The sequence below is a fragment of the Haliotis asinina genome, chromosome 14 (assembly GCF_037392515.1).
Source record: "Haliotis asinina isolate JCU_RB_2024 chromosome 14, JCU_Hal_asi_v2, whole genome shotgun sequence".
In the NCBI taxonomy this organism is placed as follows: Eukaryota; Metazoa; Mollusca; class Gastropoda; order Lepetellida; family Haliotidae; genus Haliotis; species Haliotis asinina.
In genome coordinates this window covers 37,624,756-37,646,771 of record NC_090293.1, presented here as the reverse complement: position 1 = coordinate 37,646,771, position 22,016 = coordinate 37,624,756, and the positions used below count along the sequence as shown (strand labels likewise).

The 22,016-nt window shown below is 36.6% G+C and overlaps 1 protein-coding gene across 1 annotated transcript in view; it reads right to left on the bottom strand.

Annotated features, from left to right (window-relative positions):
* The window catches only part of LOC137261524 (CWF19-like protein 1), a 261,199-nt gene extending 239,952 nt beyond the window's left edge, over positions 1-21,247 (bottom strand). Inside the window, exons 1-2 of the mRNA XM_067799283.1 lie at positions 21,185-21,247; positions 13,666-13,750 (exon numbers count right to left, since the gene is read on the bottom strand). Coding sequence (XP_067655384.1) covers positions 13,666-13,750; positions 21,185-21,228 — 129 coding nt within the window. The 5' untranslated portion in view covers positions 21,229-21,247. The remainder of the gene's footprint in view (positions 1-13,665; positions 13,751-21,184) is intronic.
* Positions 21,248-22,016: the final 769 nt, after the last annotated feature.

The window sequence follows — 22,016 nt, the reverse complement described above, 5'->3', positions numbered from 1 at the left end:
CGATTGGATCAGTGTATGAAAAGAGTTATTTACAAAAAAGTGAGTCCACATGCATTTCATGCCAAAGTATACCTTGGGGAGTAGTCATGTATTATGGTGAATAATTTGCTGTGACGAAAGGTATAAGAAAATATAACACTGAAAAACTATAGCTGTAAAAGATGATCTAACCTTTGGCTTACCCAAAGCATGCTCACATTGCAAAATTGAGTTGCAGCATACTTGCTTTCATGCCAGATCAATTTTATTTCTTGTTTTACGGATCCGCCTGTCTCATATTTTATCATGAATATGAAATGAATTTTCCCTGCTCAAAAAATATCATCCTGACAAAGAAACAAACCAAAAGAGTTAACATGGAAACCCATGTGGTTTTTGCTTTGACTGGCAATTTTATTTCCATCCAGTCTGTAGGTTTCTGAAGACAAAAATCCATAATTATAGGTGTAAACATTAACCCTGGATTAAGGTTGCCTTATTCATGTGGTTACCATGGACACATACAGATAAACTGAAGAAGAAAAATGCACCCGAAGTCATAGTTCCCCTGGTGATATGCCCACACCCTTCAGAGTTTTCTCTCCTTAATTTATGATGTCAGCGCACACTTCGTGCAATTTTCGTGCAATACAAAGACTGTATCCAGGAAATTAGAAAAGATTTAGTTCCAATTCTCCAAAATCTAAGTCTTCTGGATCGTTCGATTTTGCAACTATTACCAATTTGTTTGATGAACATTCAGCCTCTGTTAACAGTTCTTTAAATGATCTCAAGTTTTCTAATCTGCAAAAGGATGTCCTGGTCGACATTAAGTCGATTAGACCTGAAAGACACCGACCAGTGTCCCCTTGTTCAAAACAACCTTAGCTAAGATCAACCTTAAGCACTAAGGTTAGAGTTACAATCACCTTAAGAAAAACATACACCCGTTGCACAAAACAACCTTAGAGCAACCTTAACTTGGACTCCAACCTTAGCTGTAACCTTAACCCCGTGGATGCCGAGATTTTTTTTCAGGCACACATTTTCGTTTGAAAAGTGAATGTTGTGCAAGAATTACACCAGTGTGGTCCTGGATCTGCATACAGCTATAAAATTACACAGACATGTAGAATATCTAATTTCCTATCAGTTGGTATAAACATATGCGACAACATCAGGGGTTTGAGAAATAGATACTGCTAAATGTTGTCCAAAACTTTTGTGTGCATTAAAAATTTCTCCATTTTTCATTGTGCACGAGTAAAAGCACTCTGCTATGTTTTTTTTTCAAATTTATCATCTTTACGAAAAGTGCGAGCGGAGTAAATACAGTCTGATGTCAGAACGACATAAGTGTACATGAAATGGATTTATGTGCATTATATGCTCATCACTAAAAATGGCCCACAGTGAAAGAGTCATCAGAAGATGACATCCCCCCGGCCCCCACATATTTGAAAGGACAAATCATCTGACAGTTACTTCATGTCTTTTTAGAAACGAAGCCCATCCGTCCATTTTGAGACTAAGTCTGACTTATATCCATTTAAACCAGGAAAAATAAATATGCCAAAACCTTAAAAATAGCAAAAGGCATGACTTTGTAGTCTGCCTCAAATATCTGCCAAGTTTTGCAGAAAAATATTGAACGTTTTTTGAGTTCTCCTCTGGAAACAAAGCCCATCCCTCCATTTTGAGTCCAAAACGTTTCCATGGAAACCGAGAAAATAACAAATCACAGAAACCTGTACATAGCAAAAGGCACCACTTTGGGGTCTGTCACACAAATCTACAAAGTTATACTGACAGATATTAACAAGTTTTTGAGTTCTTGCTCAGGGAAAGAAACACACCTCTCACTTTTGAGACTGTCTGAAACATTTCCAGGGAAACCGAGAAAATAATAAATCACAAAAACCTGTACATAGCAAAAGGCACCACTTCAGCTTCTGACTGATATATCTACCAAGTTTTGCATACAAATATAGAACACTTTTTGAGTTCTGCTCCAGAAACGAAACACACCTCTCACTTTTAAGACAAAGTCTGAAACGTTTCCATGGAAACCAAGAAAATGATAAATCACAAGAAAATGTAAACAGCAAAAGACATCACTTCAGGTTCTAATTGATATATCTACCAAGTTTTGCAGAAAAATATCAAATGGATTTTTAGTTCTGCTCCTGAAAAGAAACCCTTCCCACCATTAGACTAACACCAAAATGTTCCATGGAAAAACAAAAAAAAATAAAAATGCCAAAACTCTGTATATAGCAAAAGGCACAACTATAGGTTGAGATTATCATTACATGCCGGGGGGATAAAATTGGATTCTCTTTCGTGATGTCAAACGTCGATGCATGTATAAAGATAAGGGGGCATAACTTCGCCATGCTTTGCATCAGGTCAATGTAACTCAGCCAAATGGAGAGATTTTGCTGTGAATATGGACAGAATATTTTCATTATGTTTTGTTCATAGTGAACCAAACTATTCCAAAACAAAGTTCCCCAATGTGAGCGGATACCTTTTGGTAGTTTAACAGTTTATATGGAAAGATACCAACGTACTTCATGAGAAAGCAATGTGGTTGGCTATATCCGATATATAGTTTAGTTCCTAGATTCCCATATTCTCCTGTTTGTGTAGATGTATTTTGATTACTTTTGCATCAGTATTAACGGAGTAACAGACACATCTTCAAATGTAATGACTTAACATAACTGAAAATAATGCGACAATTTAGCTGACGTCATGGCATGGCATTTTGTGACGCTGGGAAAAGATGACACTGATTTGCTGATTAGTATATATCTAACCTGATTTCCAATGAATATGTCAAAGGTCTTGGCTTCTATGTCAGATTCAACACGCTTTAGACACAATGAAAAACAAATGGTTTTACCACTGAAATAGTGTCCTGAATATATCAACAGTTTGACGGTTTTACCACGTTGTCTTACTGTGAGCAACACGCACACCTGCCTCGCATCAATCAGAATTATTTGTGTATTGTTATATGTTTTTATCGTTTACATTGTAAATGATGGAAGAAGCCAGAAATGCTGATAAGTACTGGTGTCGTTCTGCATGACTTTGCGTCAGTCATGGCGTCACGCTGCACTAAAAGTTCGACAAATGATTGCATTGTATCTATTTTTAATTTGATATTTCTTGCTACGATACTCTTCCCTTGAATATTCTAAGCGTATTGAGCTGTTGTAAAGCAATGATTACACGGCTGGATGTTGGAAAATTTCTGAAAATGATACACATTTTTTCCTTTGTTTACATTTCATACAACCGCAGTCTTTCGAGCACAGCTTTTGTTTTCATACCCAGTATCTTTCATTTTGTTTTATCTAGACAGTTGGTATTGGTGACCAAGACCATTTGTAATTTGATTCTAAGATCTTCTAATGAAGATTGACATGTACAGAGATTTTTGATAAATGTACAGTATGTAAAGTAATGCTATTAACAGTACATAGAAATTATTGTTCATCCATGGGTGCCCTTGTCGGTCTTTTTGGTGATGCACCAGGCACTAGGGAGGTAAACCCCTAGATCTCTGTTGATCTCCAGTACTAATCTTCTAATGAAAATTGACTCAAGACGTTTTCTTTTCCGCCAATTATTGACGTTCAACGCCAAGATTTGAGAGTGTTGCCAGTTTATAGAGTGATTTTGATTTTTAACAATGTGTTATGAGATTTAAGGTCAAATTTTTCAACTGAAGTTTTGTGTTCTTGTAGTCTAATCAGAGACCATATAATAGAGATTGGCCCTCAAGCCAATGCGCAAAACCATCAGCGCTGCGGCTTGTACTGAGCAGTCCATCCGGAAGTTGACTGATACGTGGGTTCACTTCAGTCATAGATTTCACATATTTTCATTAAAAAGGTAAGATTTAATCTTCCTCATTTATTCTCATGTACATACTTATATTTGCAACAGTGCATCTGAGGTTTATTTGGAGTGCTGAAGCACATACGTCCTTGTATTTGATGAATGCTCTCATGTGTGATCGTTGTTCTGTGAGGACAATGGCAGCGGCGGCGCAAAATCGGCGAAAGTCCCGATTTTGATTTTCAATAACAGCTACTAATTCTCAATACGAATCCTTAGTTAACGGGATGTAATAAAAGCAGATTGGTTAAAGTTTGGTTTAGTGGTATTTATAAGTCTGTGGAGGTCGCGTAATTCCTTATTTTGACTCATGCAATATGACGAAATATGAATGTTTTCTGAAATATTTACTTGATTTTCGCACGCTTTCACTATAACAGCTTACTACTAGCATTATTAAAATAAGTTTGTGAACATTCACGGCAATTTCCTCTTCAGTTTGGTACTAAATTTATATGGCTATGATTGGTACTTTTTTTTGTGTGGTTTTTTTTTTACGTAAACCCACATTTACACCATGTACTGCACATTTCAATTACCATGTAGCAAACGACACAGCATTCATTTTGTGTATTAATATGACATGAACATATATTTAATTCATTCTACAAAAGTCTCATGCACTTATGGGTTGACAATAATTGTACATAGTTTCATTTTTGTTCATTGTGATGAAAATGGTTGCAGCAATGTCCTTATTTATCATGAATTAATATATTTTTTCTCTTTTTTTAATCATTCTTCTTAATTAAGTTTAATTATGAGTTAAATTGCCTTATTCAACTTTATATTTATATCATTACACCAATCATAGCATAAACTTATCATTATTTTGTCTTGTAGATGCCAAGGAAAAAGAAGTTTCAATGAACAGTTCTAGATGACTGCAGGTAAGTAATATTAGAAATAATATGTTCAAAATGATGTCTCTGTTAACTAAGGGTGCACACCAAAGAAATCATTTTAGTGAATGAAAAATTAGGAGATAAACATCATGTGTTGGCCAATTTCCGGGTGTTATTGAGTATTTGAAGCACGGGAATGCATTTGGAACCGACGGCGTCAGCCGGAGGTTTCAAATGAAATATTCCCGTGCTTCAAATACTCAATAACACACGTAAACAATTGTTTTGTTGTGTCATCAACAGTGGTGACGTCATTCAAATCATATTGTGACGTAAAGTTAGAATGACGTCACAAATGAGCAACTCCAGATGAAATATTCCCGTGCTTCAAATACTCAATAACACCCGGAAATTGGCCAACACATGATGTTTATCGACATTGTAAACACAAAAGTAAACCAAAGGGGTTTTAGTGTCTGCACTCGTTTACATCGAATACGGACACAGCAGTGAAGTGTCATCAGCTGGCCGTTTCAGCTGGTTCTCATGGTAGCATCTGGAGTTGCTCATTTGTGACGTCATTCTAACTTTACGTCACAATATGATTTGAATGACGTCACCACTGTTGATGACACAACAAAACAATTGTTTACGTGTCAATACGCGGTGAATAGTCTTTCAGTTTCCGGGGATCTAATACCATTTAATCATGTTTTTCAACCAATCAGATTACACAACACAGTATCTTTTGGTTTACAATTGTTAATAAAAATTTGATAATTTGTAGTTCTTGGTAGCTATTATTCTATTGGTGTTTCTATTATCCGTTACGTGCAGAATTAAGTTTAAAATATCAAAGCGTTTGTATAATTAGGAGATAAACATCATGTGTTGGCCAATTTCCGGGTGTTATTGAGTATTTGAAGCACGGGAATGCATTTGGAACCGACGGCGTCAGCCGGAGGTTTCAAATGAAATATTCCCGTGCTTCAAATACTCAATAACACCCGGAAATTGGCCAACACATGATGTTTATCGACATTGTAAACACAAAAGTAAACCAAAGGGGTTTTAGTGTCTGCACTCGTTTACATCGAATACGGACACAGCAGTGAAGTGTCATCAGCTGGCCGTTTCAGCTGGTTCTCATGGTAGCATCTGGAGTGGCTCATTTGTGACATCATTCTAACTTTACGTCACAATATGATTTGAATGACGTCACCACTGTCGATGACACACCAAAACAATTGTTTACGTGTCAATACGCGGTGAATAGTCTTTCAGTTTCCGGGAATCTAATACCATTTAATCATGTTTTTCAACCAATCAGATTACAGAACACAGTAACTTTTGGTTTACAATCAAGAATTAATACTGCTTCTTTTCTTATGTCAGCAAAGATACAGTGTTAGTTTAGTGCAATATTCCCATCTTGAGAGTAAGTAAACAGATGTTTGAAAGAGCATTGACAACCAGCTATTCTATAATTTCAACAAGTATTTCAAGCACTTAATTCTTCCTATTTTTTCTTTAATATCAAAAATCTCCTTTTTCAGTTCAACAGATGCACTGTGTGACAGAGCATGAAGTCATTCTTCATTGACCTCACTGATGAACGCACAGATACCCCATGCCGGCAAGAAGAGACAGATTCTGATGATTGTTCTACCATAAATTCTGTGGTTTAGCAAAACCTGCGGAAGATGTGAATAAGTCTATGAGGGCTGCTGACTTCTATACAGGTGTGCATACTCTAAATAAAATCTTCCTGATGCACATCTGATGATATATGATCCAAAGTACCTCTTTGTTGCTTGATAATGAGCTTCAGTGGCCAAACCCATTGAACACATGGTGTAACTTTATTGTCACAATGAATAAAGAATTTGACTATCCATATAACTTTGTTTTTCTTCAACTATGAAATCGGTTATTACATTGGAATCTCTACTGAGGGCTTTCGTAATTGAATTTGATCATGACCAAGTATTGAACCTGACTGTGATGCATCCATCATAGGGTCACAAATATACATCTTTCCTGCATCCATCATTTGAACTTTCCTTGCAAGAGGCAAGACCTTTGAACTGTGTTTTTCATAAGGTTTGAAACTGTGTGGTTTGGTGGTTGTTCTCTTTAAGATATCCGTGGACAAAGTTGTGTATAGATTTGATGTTTTTCATTTACAATATCATGTTTTAATATTTTAAAAAATTAGTGTATTCTTTAGTGTTAGTCTCAATTTCAAACAATTGACATTCATATTTGTTTTTAATGAAAGAATATTACCTAAATGGTTGCATTTAGCAATACAGACACATACGTACACATTTATTCATTTCTTCATAAAATAAATAACATAACATCAGAATCACACTTGCACGGTTCCTGTCAGTTTCAATTCCGGTATATTCGGAAAGGTATGTGATAATAAATTCTTCATGGTAGGTAACAAGATAAAATTAGAGTTATGAACCCTATGAAAATGATTAATTTCATCAGGTGGTGTGCTTGTGGCGCGGGGATGCCCCACGACCTTTATGTCATGACAAGTTCAAGTTCTCAAGTCATTGCTTCATTCTCTCTCAATCTACTGTTAAATGGTCACAGAATCAGCTATATGTGGTTACTGTATGTAATGTTGTACACTGACGTTTGTGAAAATTGTCCTTGTGGCTTTAGTAGTTCTGAGTAGCTTCCCTTTGCAAAAAAAACCACCATAATGTGCATATGCATCCGTATGGCTCAGAAAACATTATCACTATCAGTCCCAAACTGGCATTCAAAAAACATTACTGTAACATACGTGGATAGTGTTAAATCATGTTTCGTTGGGACTATCAATTCATAAAATTATGCAAATTAATATGAAATTACAATCAGAGAGTAATAGCGTCATTTAGCGAACCACCAACCAGTGGCAACGGATACTTAAAAGAAATCTAGAGATGATCTAGATTGTGATGATGTGTTCAGCGAATATCTGGGATGTTGACAACAGTACCGTTACATGACTGACCTAAAACGGCTCAGATTTTGCGAACGATACACATTTTCAGCGATGTTGTCAGTTGATATGTGCATATGAGAGACAAGATAAAGATAAGGATTATTTTAATCAGTTTATTGGAGCTGTTCATGTAATCTTTGACTGTCAATCGCAGCCGGTGAGATCCAGCTAACGAATTAACTCCTGTGTGTATATTACGCAATATTGTTTATGTAGATACCAGAGTGTTCATTTACGAATGTCTGCGCATCTGTTGTGCATGTGTACCGGTAACCGGAAGTTAGCAGCAGGGTGTCGATGTGTATCAGTTACATGCCAGACCGTAGCGCTGATGTTTAATGATACACTGTTGCAGAGGGTTGTCCCTCTATTATATGGTCTCTGGTCTAATGTTGAAAGGTCAGCAAGTTTCTCCAATGCAGCTACTTCTTCCACAATCACAAGAAATTTTGTACATACATCCTCTGGAATTGGACTCAATTCTGCCACAGGTCATAACCTAAGAAGATATGTCCTGTAAGTTCCATAATATAGCGGGTAATTTTTTGTGAAACGTTCAGAATAGCATGATTTTAACCCAAATTTTCACCTGAATCAACAGGTTTTAGTTTACAATGACAGTATCCATTGCTGACTGGCTGAGGTCATGTGTCTGATTCTGACCAATCACTATCCTCATTGTTGGAAAAGTGTCATTAGAAACCAGTCTCTATCCAACAACATTGCAAAAAACCAAAAGGGTACAGTGATATTGTTGATGTTCAGAGCTTTCAAATGATAGCCGCCATCAAACAAATCACTACACATTATTCATATGAGGCTTCGAAAACAGGGGTATTTCACGCTGTTGTATCACGTTACCAAACAGAATGCCACCAATATCGGAAAATAGACGACCATACATATTTTCCTTTGAAAAATCTTTTGAAACATTTTAATTCTGATTGAGTAAACAAGAAAACATCAATAAAAAAGATAAAGGGATATTATGGCATGTTACAAATGGAAAAACATCGCTGCATTTTTGGCTCCCTTTCGTGGTTTATCTGGACATTTTAAATGTGTAAGCCTGAATTTTCCATTAAATATTAAATTACTTACGTTGTAGTTGTATTAGTTGAATTATAGGATAAAAAATAAATTCCATATTCACAGAAAGTAGAATCATACCTTTCAAATAGTGTATGAGATGTAGTAGCACTAATGTTTTAAAAGCTGATATTTTCATTGATAAACATGGGCTTCATCAATGACCTGAGAGTCTCTGGGAACTCAGTGTCATGGTAGTGAATGCCTCTGAAGGGCTTGTGTTGAAAGAGTTTACTTTAACTATTAATGTGATGATCATGATACACAATACAATAACAGTATTAATGATATTGTCTGGGACCCCCATTTTTTTGTCCAGGACCCCTGAAAATTTTAAGCATGAGTCCAAGGGACCCTCAAATACAGGACTTGGGGTAAATCCCTAGCTACTGCAAGGGCTGGTCAAAAAGTTTTACGCCTAACACAGGCAACAAATGATCTGGTCAGATTTTAATACTTTATTTTTGACATAATCGCCCTTGATTGCAATGCACTTCTCATAACAGTGTTTCAGTTGCTCAATTCCATGTGCAAAGAACTCTTCTGGAAGTCCTGTCAAATACCTGTTTACAGCAGATTTGAGCTCGACATTACCGGCATAGCGTTTTCCACTGAGATGTTCCTGCAATTTTGGAAATAGGTGAAAGTCACTTGGGGCCAGGTCAGGTGAATATGGGGGGATAAGGAAGTTCTTAGAAGCCATTGATGTACTGCAGACTTTGCCAATCGAGAGGTGTGAGACAAAGCATTGTCATGTAAAATTAGAACTCCAGCCCTCAACAAACCATGGCGCTTTCATTTATAGTTGCTATCAGTGTCTATTGACTTTCCAGGCTGTCAACATGGATGATGCCCTTAGCATCCCAGAACACTATGGCCATAACTTTTTTAACTGACCTTGAAGATTTGAACTTCTTGGGTGGAGGAGAAGTGGGGTGGTGCCACTCCATGGACTGATGTTTTGACTCCAGATCGTAATGATAAATCCATGTTTCGTCCCCTGGTACTAATCTACTTTCAAAATTTTCAAGATAATGCTCCATCAATTTAAATATTTCCTTTGAAATATCACTTCTCTTTCTCTTCAAATCAGCACTGAGAAACTGGGACGCATCATGAAGATACTTTGTTCATGCCCAAATGATCATGGATAATAGTTTGAATGGAGCCATGGCTTAGACCTGTTTCTCATTCAACTTCAGCAATAGTCACCCATCTGTCTGCAAGAATGCATTTCTCTGCTTCTACAGCCGTCCACACCGTGGGTCATCATCCAGTTTTGTCGTGTCAGACTTGAATAAAGCAGACAATCTCTTAAATGTGGAGTATGATGGACAATCATCCCCATACACCTTCAACATATGTGTATGCACTTCTGATGGCTGAATGCCTTCCAGTGTCAAAAACTTTATAAAAGCATGTTGTCTCATCTCTCCTGTTGAAACAGAGATGTACACAGAAGTCGGCTCCAAGGACCTGTTGCTTTTGAACTAGTTGACCTATTTGAGTACAATGACTGGAATGAGCAACAGTTTGTTGAGAGTCCCGTCCATGGATACTGAAACTGATGATTACTTACCAGGATGGACTCCCAGAAAGAAAATTGAATTCATTTATGAACTTTATCCATCTATGGTGACTCCACCATCTCACAAAACGGTGGAAATTCCTATGGAACTGGAGAAGGACATCAGGATGTCTCCCACTTGAACATTCCTCCACACTTTTCTAAAACGTAAGAAAATTAAACCATGTTGTCCAAATCTGGATGGCGCCATGTTCCCAGAAGTAAGTTCGGAAATTGCTTTGAATGTAGTACACTTAGATCTACAAGTCAGCAAGACATCTGTACCTGGGTTCCATTTTAATTATTTCAAATAAAAATATTAGTCCAATCGTGTTATACCTTCTGTAACTTCATTTATTATGTAAACATATTATTTGCCTTAAAAGCGAGTTGTTACATATCTTAGGTATAAAAGTGCCACTGGGTTTATCCAAATAAGTTAGACTTCAAAGTAAATGACAAAAATGTTTTGATACATAAAAAAACAAATTTCTTAATTTTCTTACAACTTAAAACATTTTATGAACAAGAGTCATCAGAAGATGATATATCCCCCCGGCCCCCACATATTTGAAAGGACAAATCATTTCAGGATCTGTCTCATATATCTGCCAAGGTCTTTTGAAAGATATGAAATGGTTTTTGAGTTGTGCTCCGGAAACGAAGTCAGCAATGTGTAATGGAACTGAGAAAATAATACATAATAAAAACCTGTAAATAGCAAAAGGCACCACTTTGGGGTCTGCCACACATATCTACAAGGTTTTACTGACAGATATTAAGACGTTATTGAGTTCTGCTCTGGAAACGGAACACACCTCTCACTTTTGAGATTAAGTCCGAAACGTTTCCATGGAAACAGAGAAAATAATAAATCACAAAAACCTGTACATAGCAAAAGGCACCAATTTAGGTTCAGATTGATATATCTACCAAGTTTTGCAGAAAAATATTGAGCGTTTTTTGAGTTCTGCTCCAGAAACAAAACACACCTCTCACTTTTGAGACTATGTCTGAAACATTTCCATGGAGACCAAGAAAATAATAAATAAAAAAACCCTGTAAATACCAAAAGGCACCACTATAGGTTCAGATTGATATATCTACCATGTTTTGCAGAAAAAACCTTGAATGGTTTTTGAGTTATGCTCCGGAAACGAAGCCCATCCCTCCATTTTGAGACTATGTCCGAAATGTTTCCATGGAAACAGAGAAAATAATAAATCACATTAACCTGTACAAAAGGCACCACTTCAGCTTCTGACTGATATAGCTACCAAGTTTTGCAGAAAAATATTGAACAGCTTTTGAGTTCTGCTCTGGAAAAGAAACACACCTCTCACTTTCCAGACTATGTCTGAAACACTTCCATGGAAACCAAGAAAATATATCACAAAAACCTGTAAATACCAAAAGGCACCACTTGAGGTTCTGATTGATATATCTACCAAGTTTTGCAGAAAAATATTGAACGGCTTTTGAGTTCTGCTCCGGAAACGAAGCCCACCCCACCATAAGACTAACATCAAAATGTTCCATTGAAAACCAAAACAAATATAAATGCCAAAAATCTGTAAATAGCAAAAGGCACATCCATATGCTGAGATTACTATATCTATCAATAAAGGACAAATTTTATGGATAGCGACTTCATGGGTTTCTTGGTTGCTAACCATAACATTTGTCCTGTATTACTATGCCAACTTCTAAATGCCTTTGAAGAATCATATATCTATCAAGTTTGGTCTAAAAACATTGTACAGTTTCTGAGTTATGCTCCGGAAACAAAATTATTACGGACGGACAGAAGGGGGACAGGGGATGGACGGACGGACAGACAAGGCATTGACTTTGTGCCCCCGCATTACATGCCGGGGGGATAATAAGTATCAAGTAGAACATGAACACTGGATCTACTGAGAACATATTATGTTAAGCGCGAGACAGATTTTGTCAAGTGACGTTCCAAAACCTATGTCACCACCTGCAGTAAATCTATATTAAAATCTTGAAATTATAGTGGTGAAACTATTCAAAATTTATACATGTATGAGATTTGAATTAATGTTTAACAGATAAACTCATTTGAATTAATATTGAATGAGTTCTTTGTCTTATGCAAATGTAATTGCAATTCGATATACTGGATAATCAGTGTTTACTTTTGCAGCTTGTGTCATTTTTAATCGAATCAATTAAAAAACATTATCAGCTACAACAATTCATTCATGCTAAAATAAAACGATCTACTTTATACACATCAAACTACACCTCGACATGCTAAAACAACTGGACAGCTATGAACATGACAACTTGACCTGAAATTAGATTTTTTTATAGACATATGATCATTCGGGAAAACAATCGTCAACCTGAGTGATCTCATGTGAGATCTGGAATGCAATACTAATGACTGCGCGAAGGATCCCTTGCCATTTGCTATGCTGTCCTTATGTGTTGTGTTAATTTATGCAATTTATTCAATATAAGTTATATAATGTCAATTTTCTTCATTTAGTATAATAAAGATTATGGTTAAGTTTCTCCATGTTATTAAACAATGTAAGGTTTAGTTTGGCTCTTGTGCCAGTTTTCTGCACTAATCTCATATACCAAACAGGAATGGACCAAACCTTGCTCAATATGTGCTGTGGCGAGAGTGCACCCCTAACATTTCTTATGATGTGCACTGAAATTATGAACAAATGTAAAATTTATATACACCAAACAAGTGTCATGTGTCACATGACAACTTCAGTCTAAGTCACTGTAAAATATACAGTCAGACATTGGGGCCTGTGAGTTGCAGACCTCCACTGGACTGTCAGCGAATCTGGCATATTGGTCGGAGGCTTAGACACTATTTGTGAACACTGCTCCCCAAGCCTTCCAGACTAATCATAAGAACCTGCCTTTGACCGTATGTCGAAATCCAAATCACACTCATTGTCTGTAATTCCAGAGAGCAGGAAGCGGAGGGAGATATTGATGTACACGCTCCAAAAATGCTTTTTGCTCTCTGCCTTACGAGCCAGTTATGTCCATGGACTTAGAGCTAGAACACATTTTTATAATACCAGTTACTCCTTCCTTTGTGAGACAATTGGAAACAGGTCATGTTGGATCCTTGGATACTTTCAGCTGTGAAGAGGGGATAAATTCAGCCATGGAATATTTACATTAAGGAACAACTAAATCCATGGGACGGAGTCTTCAGCTTCAGGACCACTGGGCGAGACAGAGAACAAGATCCCTGCGCTTACCTCAAATTTTCCTCCTTTCTTCTGAAGGCTATTCACTCGCTTAAATAGGATGGAAAATTGTCCCTTGACATCACCACACACCAAACTGAAAAACAAAATCTGAATTCATATAATATGTCAAAGAGTAATTAAAAATAAATCATCTCCATAAACAACTGTCTAGTAGCTTGTAAATTTGAGATGCAGTACAGAACTGCATGGTTTGGCAATCATACTGGTTTTAAGGGTCACATGCAAAGCAAAACACAACTTTGTGGATTCTGATTCCTTTTGTTATGGACTTTCAGTAACAAATAGCCAAAAATGCAAATTATAAGTTGAAACATAACATGATTAAAGAAAACCCTGCGCAATCAGAGTTCAAAACCCAATGTCTGTTTTACTGACAGCTATGTGTCTGCCTGCCTGTCTGCTAATGACAGTATGTAACATACAACTTCAATCATTGATCACATGCAATTTGAGCATAACACCTGTCAGACTATACACCATGAACAAAATACAGTGATTTATGGCTCGTGCACTTTTGTTCAGTCTCTGTCACATTGCGTAATTACACAAACAGGCAGGTGTAATACTCTTCAGATGCCCAAAGCAGAGCTATCTTCTTTTCAAATCTCTAGACAATAACGGAAGACATAACTGGCTTTTAACAGGTGACAGGATATATTTATCCAGGAGTCGCATTTGTCTATTTCTGCCTCACGTTATCTGTCGTTATACTCAGGATTTAAAACTGATTTTAACGCAGAAACATAAACAACTTGTCTTCAAGACAAGTCTGTGGTACGTCCATTCTGTAAATTTAGAACAGCATTGAACAATGTCAACGTAAATGCATACAGAAAGGAGAAACAACATTGCGCTATTTACCTGTCCAAAATATTCTGCACACTGAACAAAATATTTACAATGGGTAGCCTCTGTTGTGCCAAACAGATGTAAGTTTATCAAACTTATTTGTTCACAAATTCCACAGACAATCAAATTGCACTCATTATACTTAAAGAAAGTATTTGAAATATTTAGCATTTGATTGTTACTTTTGTTTCTTCATATCAAATCCATGGGGCAAAATAATATGTTGTGGTATAAATGTACCCAAGGTCACATGGTCTGCAGTATTGAATAAGCCAGTCTAAGTCTGAGTCTGATACTTGCTACACATGACATGTTATTATGTCTGTGGGTTGCAAACAAATTGCATCCATTTTTCCTGAATGGCTGGATCAGATGGAAACCAGTTTCAGTTTCAAATTCTACTTTGTACTTGGACGAAAGACAGTTTCCAGCCATGCAGTAGTTCACAATCTCAGTATTTGTTGAGTGGATCAAAAGCAAATGCAGAATGCATGTATTTACAAAACCCAACATCTCTATATACATTATTTATGGATAACGTCGTCTATTGTACATGACGTGACATTTCGATATGGATATTAATACCATTATCACTCTTGTCTGACACCAGTATATGAGCCGTTACATTATATACAATAAAAGAAGTTGTTATTAATGAAAAAAACTTATGTTCTTATTACTCACCATACTTCTAAAATGCCAGTCAAACAGATCATCTCTATATACACACAATGAGTCTCCTGCATATTGGCAAATGAACCAACCAATGAAAGACTTTGTTACACTTCAGCGCATACCTGCCTGCAGTTGTGTGCTTATAATTTTGTTTACTTGTTTATCACAATCAGTAATGTATATCATATGTCATGAATAAGTTATAATTGTGCATTAATCATGTTTGGTCTTTTGGGTTGCACATAGCCTTAAACTAAACTCAATGTTTTGGTACTCTTTTTATCACTGCATATGAAAGACTTCTGGTTAGTCATAAACAGAATACCATTTTATTTTTTTAAAAAAAACTTGTGGTTAATTAATACCAAGCGCTAAATAGCCGTCTGCTTCTCTCTTGACCACAAACGAAACCGCAGACAGGTTATGTAACTCTGTCGCCAGAGCCCTACAGTGACATCATAGAAGGAACAATTATCAGTTAAATGTATGGAAAATGTGTAGAAAACTCATCATTTTGCTGATTTCTCGACGTCACCAAAGACATGCCGAATTATTGTGTTGCCGTCAATTGTTCCTTGGGGTCAGGTGATGGTGTCAATATGCACAGATTTCCACCGGACCCATAGTTTGTGCTAAATTGGTTGGAAGCCTGTGGTGTATACTAAATCGGATGGTTTGCCCCCTACCACGCTTCCAGGATAGAAAACTGAGTTCAAGTTTCATCGAGTTTATAAAATCAAGACTGCTTACTACACATTGCTGACCAAAAGGATTTTGCATGGATATAATGCTTTCTTCCTCGGAAACGAGGTTGTGGTTGAAGTGACAATATTATCGGAAGTAATATTATATTGACTCCTTATATTGACCGTTTCATGAGTGAAATTGTTATGTTATAAGCATTGTCATGTAAAATCCTAATGTCCATCAATAAAATACATATTTTACTACCAGTGAAAAGTAATTTTGACTTTGTAAGTTGGTGAAAACAAACTTAAAAAGCATTCATCCTCCTTCGGTTTTTGAGTTCTGCTCCGGAAACAAAGCCCATCCCTCCATTTTGACACTAAGTCTGAAACGTTTCCATGGAAACTGACAAAATAATAAATCACATTAACCTGTAGAGAGCAAAAGGTACCACTTTGGGGTCTGCCACACATATCTGCCAAGTTTTACACACAGATATTAAGAAGTTTTTTAGTTCTGCTCTGGAAACAAAACACGCCTGTCACTTTTCAGACTAGGTCCAAAACGTTTCCATGGAAACAGAGAAAATAATAAAACACAAGATCCTGTACATAGCAAAAGGCACCACTTCAGGTTCTAACTGATATATCTACCAAGTTTTGCAGAAAAATATTGAACCTTGTTTGAGTTCTGCTCCTAAACCCCCTGGATGCAGAGGGTTTTTTTCAGGCGCACATTTTCATAGGTTTGAAAAGTGAACGTTATGTAAGATTTGTGCTCACATGGTCCTGGATCTGTGCACAGCTATAAAATTGCACAGGAATGTAGAATATTTAATTTCCTATCCGTTGGTATAAATATAACTGCGTCTACCTCAAGGGTTGAGAAATAGACACTGCTAAAAGTTGTCCAAAACATTTGTGTGTGTTGAAAATCAGTAAATTTCTCCGTTTTTTATCGTGCACCAATAAATGCACTCTGCTACAATTTTTTTAATTTGGCATCTTTAAGGAAAGTGTGAGCGAAGAAAATACAGCTTGATATCTGAACGACATAAGTGTATATGAAATGGATGTATGTGCTAATGGATAACGTCATACTCACAAAATAAAAAATGACCAGCAATAAATGTCAAAAATCGATTTTCTTCTATGACGTCAAAAGTCGAGAGAGAAGTCATGCACGTATAAAGATAAGGGGGCATAACTCCGCAATGCTTTACATCAGGTCAATGTAACTCAGATCACATGGAGAGAATTTGCTGTGGATACGGACAATATATTTTCGTTATGTTTTGTTTAGAGTGAACCAAACTATTCCAATACAAAGTTCCCCAATGTGAGAGGATACCTTTCGGTAGTTTCACAATTTGTAAGAAAAGATGCCAATGTGCTACATCAGAAAGCAAGTAATAGCGCTTTGGATGGACCTATCCGATACATTATTTAGTTCTTAGATTCCCATATTCTCCTGTTTGTGTAGATGTATTTTGATTAATTTTACATAATTATTAACGGAGTAACAGCCACATTTTCAAATGTAATGAAATAACTGAAAATAATGCGACATGTTAGTTGACGTCACGGCGTGTTTTGTGCATTTTGTGACGTCGGAAAAAGACGACTCTGGTTGCTGATTAGTATATATCTAACCTAATTTCTACTCAGTGTGTAAAAGATCTCGGCTTCTGTGTCAGAATTCAACACTTTTGAGCCAAAATATAAAATGAATGGTTTTACCTCTGAAATAGTGTCCTGAATATTTCAACAAATACACGGTTTTACTACATATCTTCTTGTGAGCACCTGTCTAGCTCAATTTAGCGTACATGAAAGTTCCACAACACCTGAATATTTATTGAATATTCATTTAGGAAATAGACTTTTTTCTCATGATTATGAAATTACTTCACATCATAAGTATGCAATGAAAGGTACAAAGAGATCGCTTTTTCAGTACAGTACATATATATTTCTAAAATTTTCGTATAAATATTGTTTGAGTTAGATATTCTGCCATTAGCTATATTTTAATCGAATTTGAATTGACTTTATTATCGAAAAAATGATAATGAATCATTCTTGACAAACTCGCACTTGGTCAATCAATATTCATAATTGGTTTTTTTTCTATAAAAACGACACAAACCAATACAATGAACAAAAGAATTCCTTTAAATATGTGTACCCCCAACATTTCATAAAATGTACAAATCATTTTCATTAATATTATCAGTTTTACTTATAAGCTGAAATTAAGTCGCTATTTATTAACCTGTACATATGAAACTTCAATATTTGTCTCAACGTACTGAACATTGTACATCACGTGAACTAAAGCACATGTTGCAGTAATGGCTACGTGTGATCTTCCAACACTTGTGTAGAGGCTTAAAATGTGGTATAGTACACTTACTGAGTCAATTTCCCATGTAAATATTATTCAAACAATCAGAAGCTTTCAAAGAATAAAAACGCATGGCTTATATCCACATATGATATGATGTTGAACATGGATGTATGTAGATACTGAAATCAGTTTCATGAAAAAGTATCTGAACGATACGCAAAATATACATGACAATACTAAAAGTGCAATCGGAATGGTATGGGCATTGTGTTTACTCTTGTTCAACCGACCTTCACCTCAAAGAAATTGCCTAATATGTGCAACAATGTTGACGTGTGACATCAGTACCGATGACCGATTTCTTTCAAAATGGCGGCTTCGCTGACAAGGGTGCACAGGATTTAGCGAGGACTTTTTCCTTCATTCAGGGATGTTTTGTACAAAAATGTGAGATGTAAGTAATCAGAATTATTCTGACTATCTGTGTATTATTATATGTTTTTATCGTTTACATTGTAAATGACGGAAGAAGCCAGAAATGCCGATACGTACCGTTGTCGTTCTGCGTGATTTTGCGTCAGTCATGGCGTCACGCTGCACTAAAAGTTTGACAGTTTCTTATGAATTACCAAATGATTTCATTGTATCTATATTTAATTATCTATTTCTTGCTACGATACTCTTCCCCTGAATATAATAAGCGTATTGGGCCATTGTAAGCAATGATTAGACGTATGGATGTTGGAAAATTTCCAAAAATGATACGCAGTGTAAAATTGGAATTTTTCTTTGTTTACATTTCAAACATGCGCTGTCTTTCGAGCACAGCGTTCGTTTACATACCAACTATCTTTCGTAACGTTTTACCTATACCTTTGGTATTGGTGACAAAGATCATTTGTAATTTGATTCTAAGATGTTTGGGGAATTCAATGATGCATTTGTCGCAGCTGACTATGAAATATACATGATGTTATAGGCATCTGAATACTGGCCTTCACGAAATGTGATTTTATAAACACTGACCAATATGGCGGAAAGCGCACATCGGCGTTCGTGTAAGTGTATTTTCAAAAACATCCCAACCGATTCTGGGTTCATCGGCGATGTTTCGGAATTATCATTACTGGTTACATGAAAACTTGATATCAGTGATTAATATGACATTTTTGAGATTCAATACTCACAGTATTTATCCGATTATCACATTTCAAAACATACATCAAATAACGCTCTGAATCGCGATTTCGGTTAAGGTGAAAAATGGCGACATTTACAATGAAGCCTATTTTGAAAAGCAATCTTAAGCACTTTAGCTTGGTCTGTGATAACAGTGGATGGTATCACGAAAAAGGGAATTTTCCGCAGAATTCAAAACTGTGAAGTATATATATGTGCGTGGCATATTTAGAATTTTATTGCACTTCAAAGTGAGGTATGCAGAGGAGGGACATATATGTCCCTGTGGCATCCAGGGGGTTAAACAAAGCACACCTCTCACTTTTGAGACTATGTTTGAAACATTTCCATGGAAACCAAGAAAATAATATATCACAAAAACCTGTAAATACCAAAAGGCACCCCTATAGGTTCAGACTGATGTATCTACCAAGTTTTGCAGAAAAATATTGAATGTTTTTGAGTTCTGCTCCAGAAACGAAGCCCCCCCCACCATAAGACTAACACCAAAACGTTCCATGGAAAAACAAAAAAAACATTAATGCCAAAAATCTGTAAATAGCAGACGGCACAACCATAGGCTGAGATTACTATATCTATAAAGTTTGGTCTAAAAATATTGAACAGTTTCTGAGTTATGCTCAGGAAACAAAATTATTACGGACAGACGGATGGATGGTGGACGGACGGACAAGGCGTCCGGGGGGATAAAAAGGAAGGTATCTCCCATCCTACACAACATAAATAACATACCACTAAAACAGAAATTTTTTAGGCTAACTGAAAGTCTTGCATAAAATTCTAGCAAATGGTTACTTTTCAAAAGAGTCACACTGTACTGATGTTACTACGCCATTTCATCTGCCCCCTTTACTGGCATGTCATTTGTCATCGCCTTGTACAGCTTCCTACAGCAAACTACTCGCAGCACTTCATTTCTTGGAATGCAGCTGCTTCACTTGGCTAACATCACTGGTGGAAACATTATGCTTATGTTTTTCGACGAATAAGAAATGGGAGCACTACACTTTATCAGGAACACTTTCTCAGATTAATTAGCACTCCCTAAAGGTCGGAAAGGGTACCTGATCCTAACCCCAAGGATCATAAAGGGTGCCTAACCCTAACCTCATACCCTAATCCTAAGAATCGTATAGGGTGCCTATCCCTAACCAGAAACCTGTGTGATTAAAGAATATTTTTGCCCTTAATTATGTGGCTACATTACCACCATGTTTACCTTTCTCCACCAATATTTTTTTCCTCTGATAATCAAATGTCATCCTCTGATGACATATCGACAATATGATCTGATCCACCATTGATGCTTGTTATGCTTGTAATAGTTCCATAACTTCTCTCTTTCTTGTTGATCTTATTCGTTGACAAAACTAGAAAGGTGTTTAGGACGCTTTGTGACAGTTTTACATTTTCTGTTTTTGAGGGGTATGTGTCAGTGTCAGTAACATTCTGTTATCAGGCTAACTGCAATGGTAAAGAGAGCAAGCGAATGACCTATTCCTGTTGTAGATTATCCCTGGTTCTAGGGACTACTGCACTCTACCGGGCGCTGGTGAACCGAAATACACCGAAAATCAGCTGTCCTGTGATTCGTAACAGTGGTTATCATTGGAGACTGGACGGCGAGCGAAAACAGATAACCAAGTTATTTTCAGTACTGTCGCGGGAAGGTCCTTCAGTTGTCTCTTTTGCACGTGACATACATCCTTTTTCACACTAAAATGAAGGCAGGAAACAACCATCTTACCATCTAATAGTGTCTAAATGCGACATCTTGGCCTCTCTACGCATGGGGAGCAGACTGACGGCGAGCGGTGAATTGCCTCCCTTGGATAACACTACAGTCGATAAAATGAACGCATGGACACGGTCTCAACGGTGTCCCTGGTTGTATTCTGTGTTTCTCATCGCTTGACTATTCAATGAATGGGGCTTGCGGACGGGAGAAAATAAAAAAAGGCAAATAAATAAATAAAATTAGAATAATATATGCTATCCAATATTCAAATATGAATGTTTACTCACCAAATGCACCGACAAGGACAACATAGTTTGCCTCTAAATTTCTTATCAGTGTGTACGTTTGTAGAGCCCTTAAACCCCGACCGCACATACGTTCACTGGTACCTATGGAGCTTGGTTACAGTGAGGGTAGAGTCTTTGTGTTTTTTCGACAGATATTTATGATATCTGGCAAAGTCTGTGATTTGTCACAGAGTCTTGGCAATGATGTGTAATAATAAAATGGTAATTATAGCTTTAGTTTGTGGTATCAAAGACTATAATTTTTCGAACCTACTCGTGATATCATCTATCAACTATCAACTCATATAGCAATGGCATAGACATCAATTTTATCTTAATTTGAAATGAAAGTCATTTTGATGATAAAGGTGAGTAAAACGTCAAGATTATCAACCCCGGAAAAAATAATCATAACCAGACTACATAGCGATTCTTTGGCATTCTTAAGCATGTTTTAGGGGGATGGCCGTGGTGTATCATTTATTCTTTCATTCATTCACGCATGTACTTCTTTTTTCTTTATTTCCTTCGTTCATTCACTTATAATTCTTGCT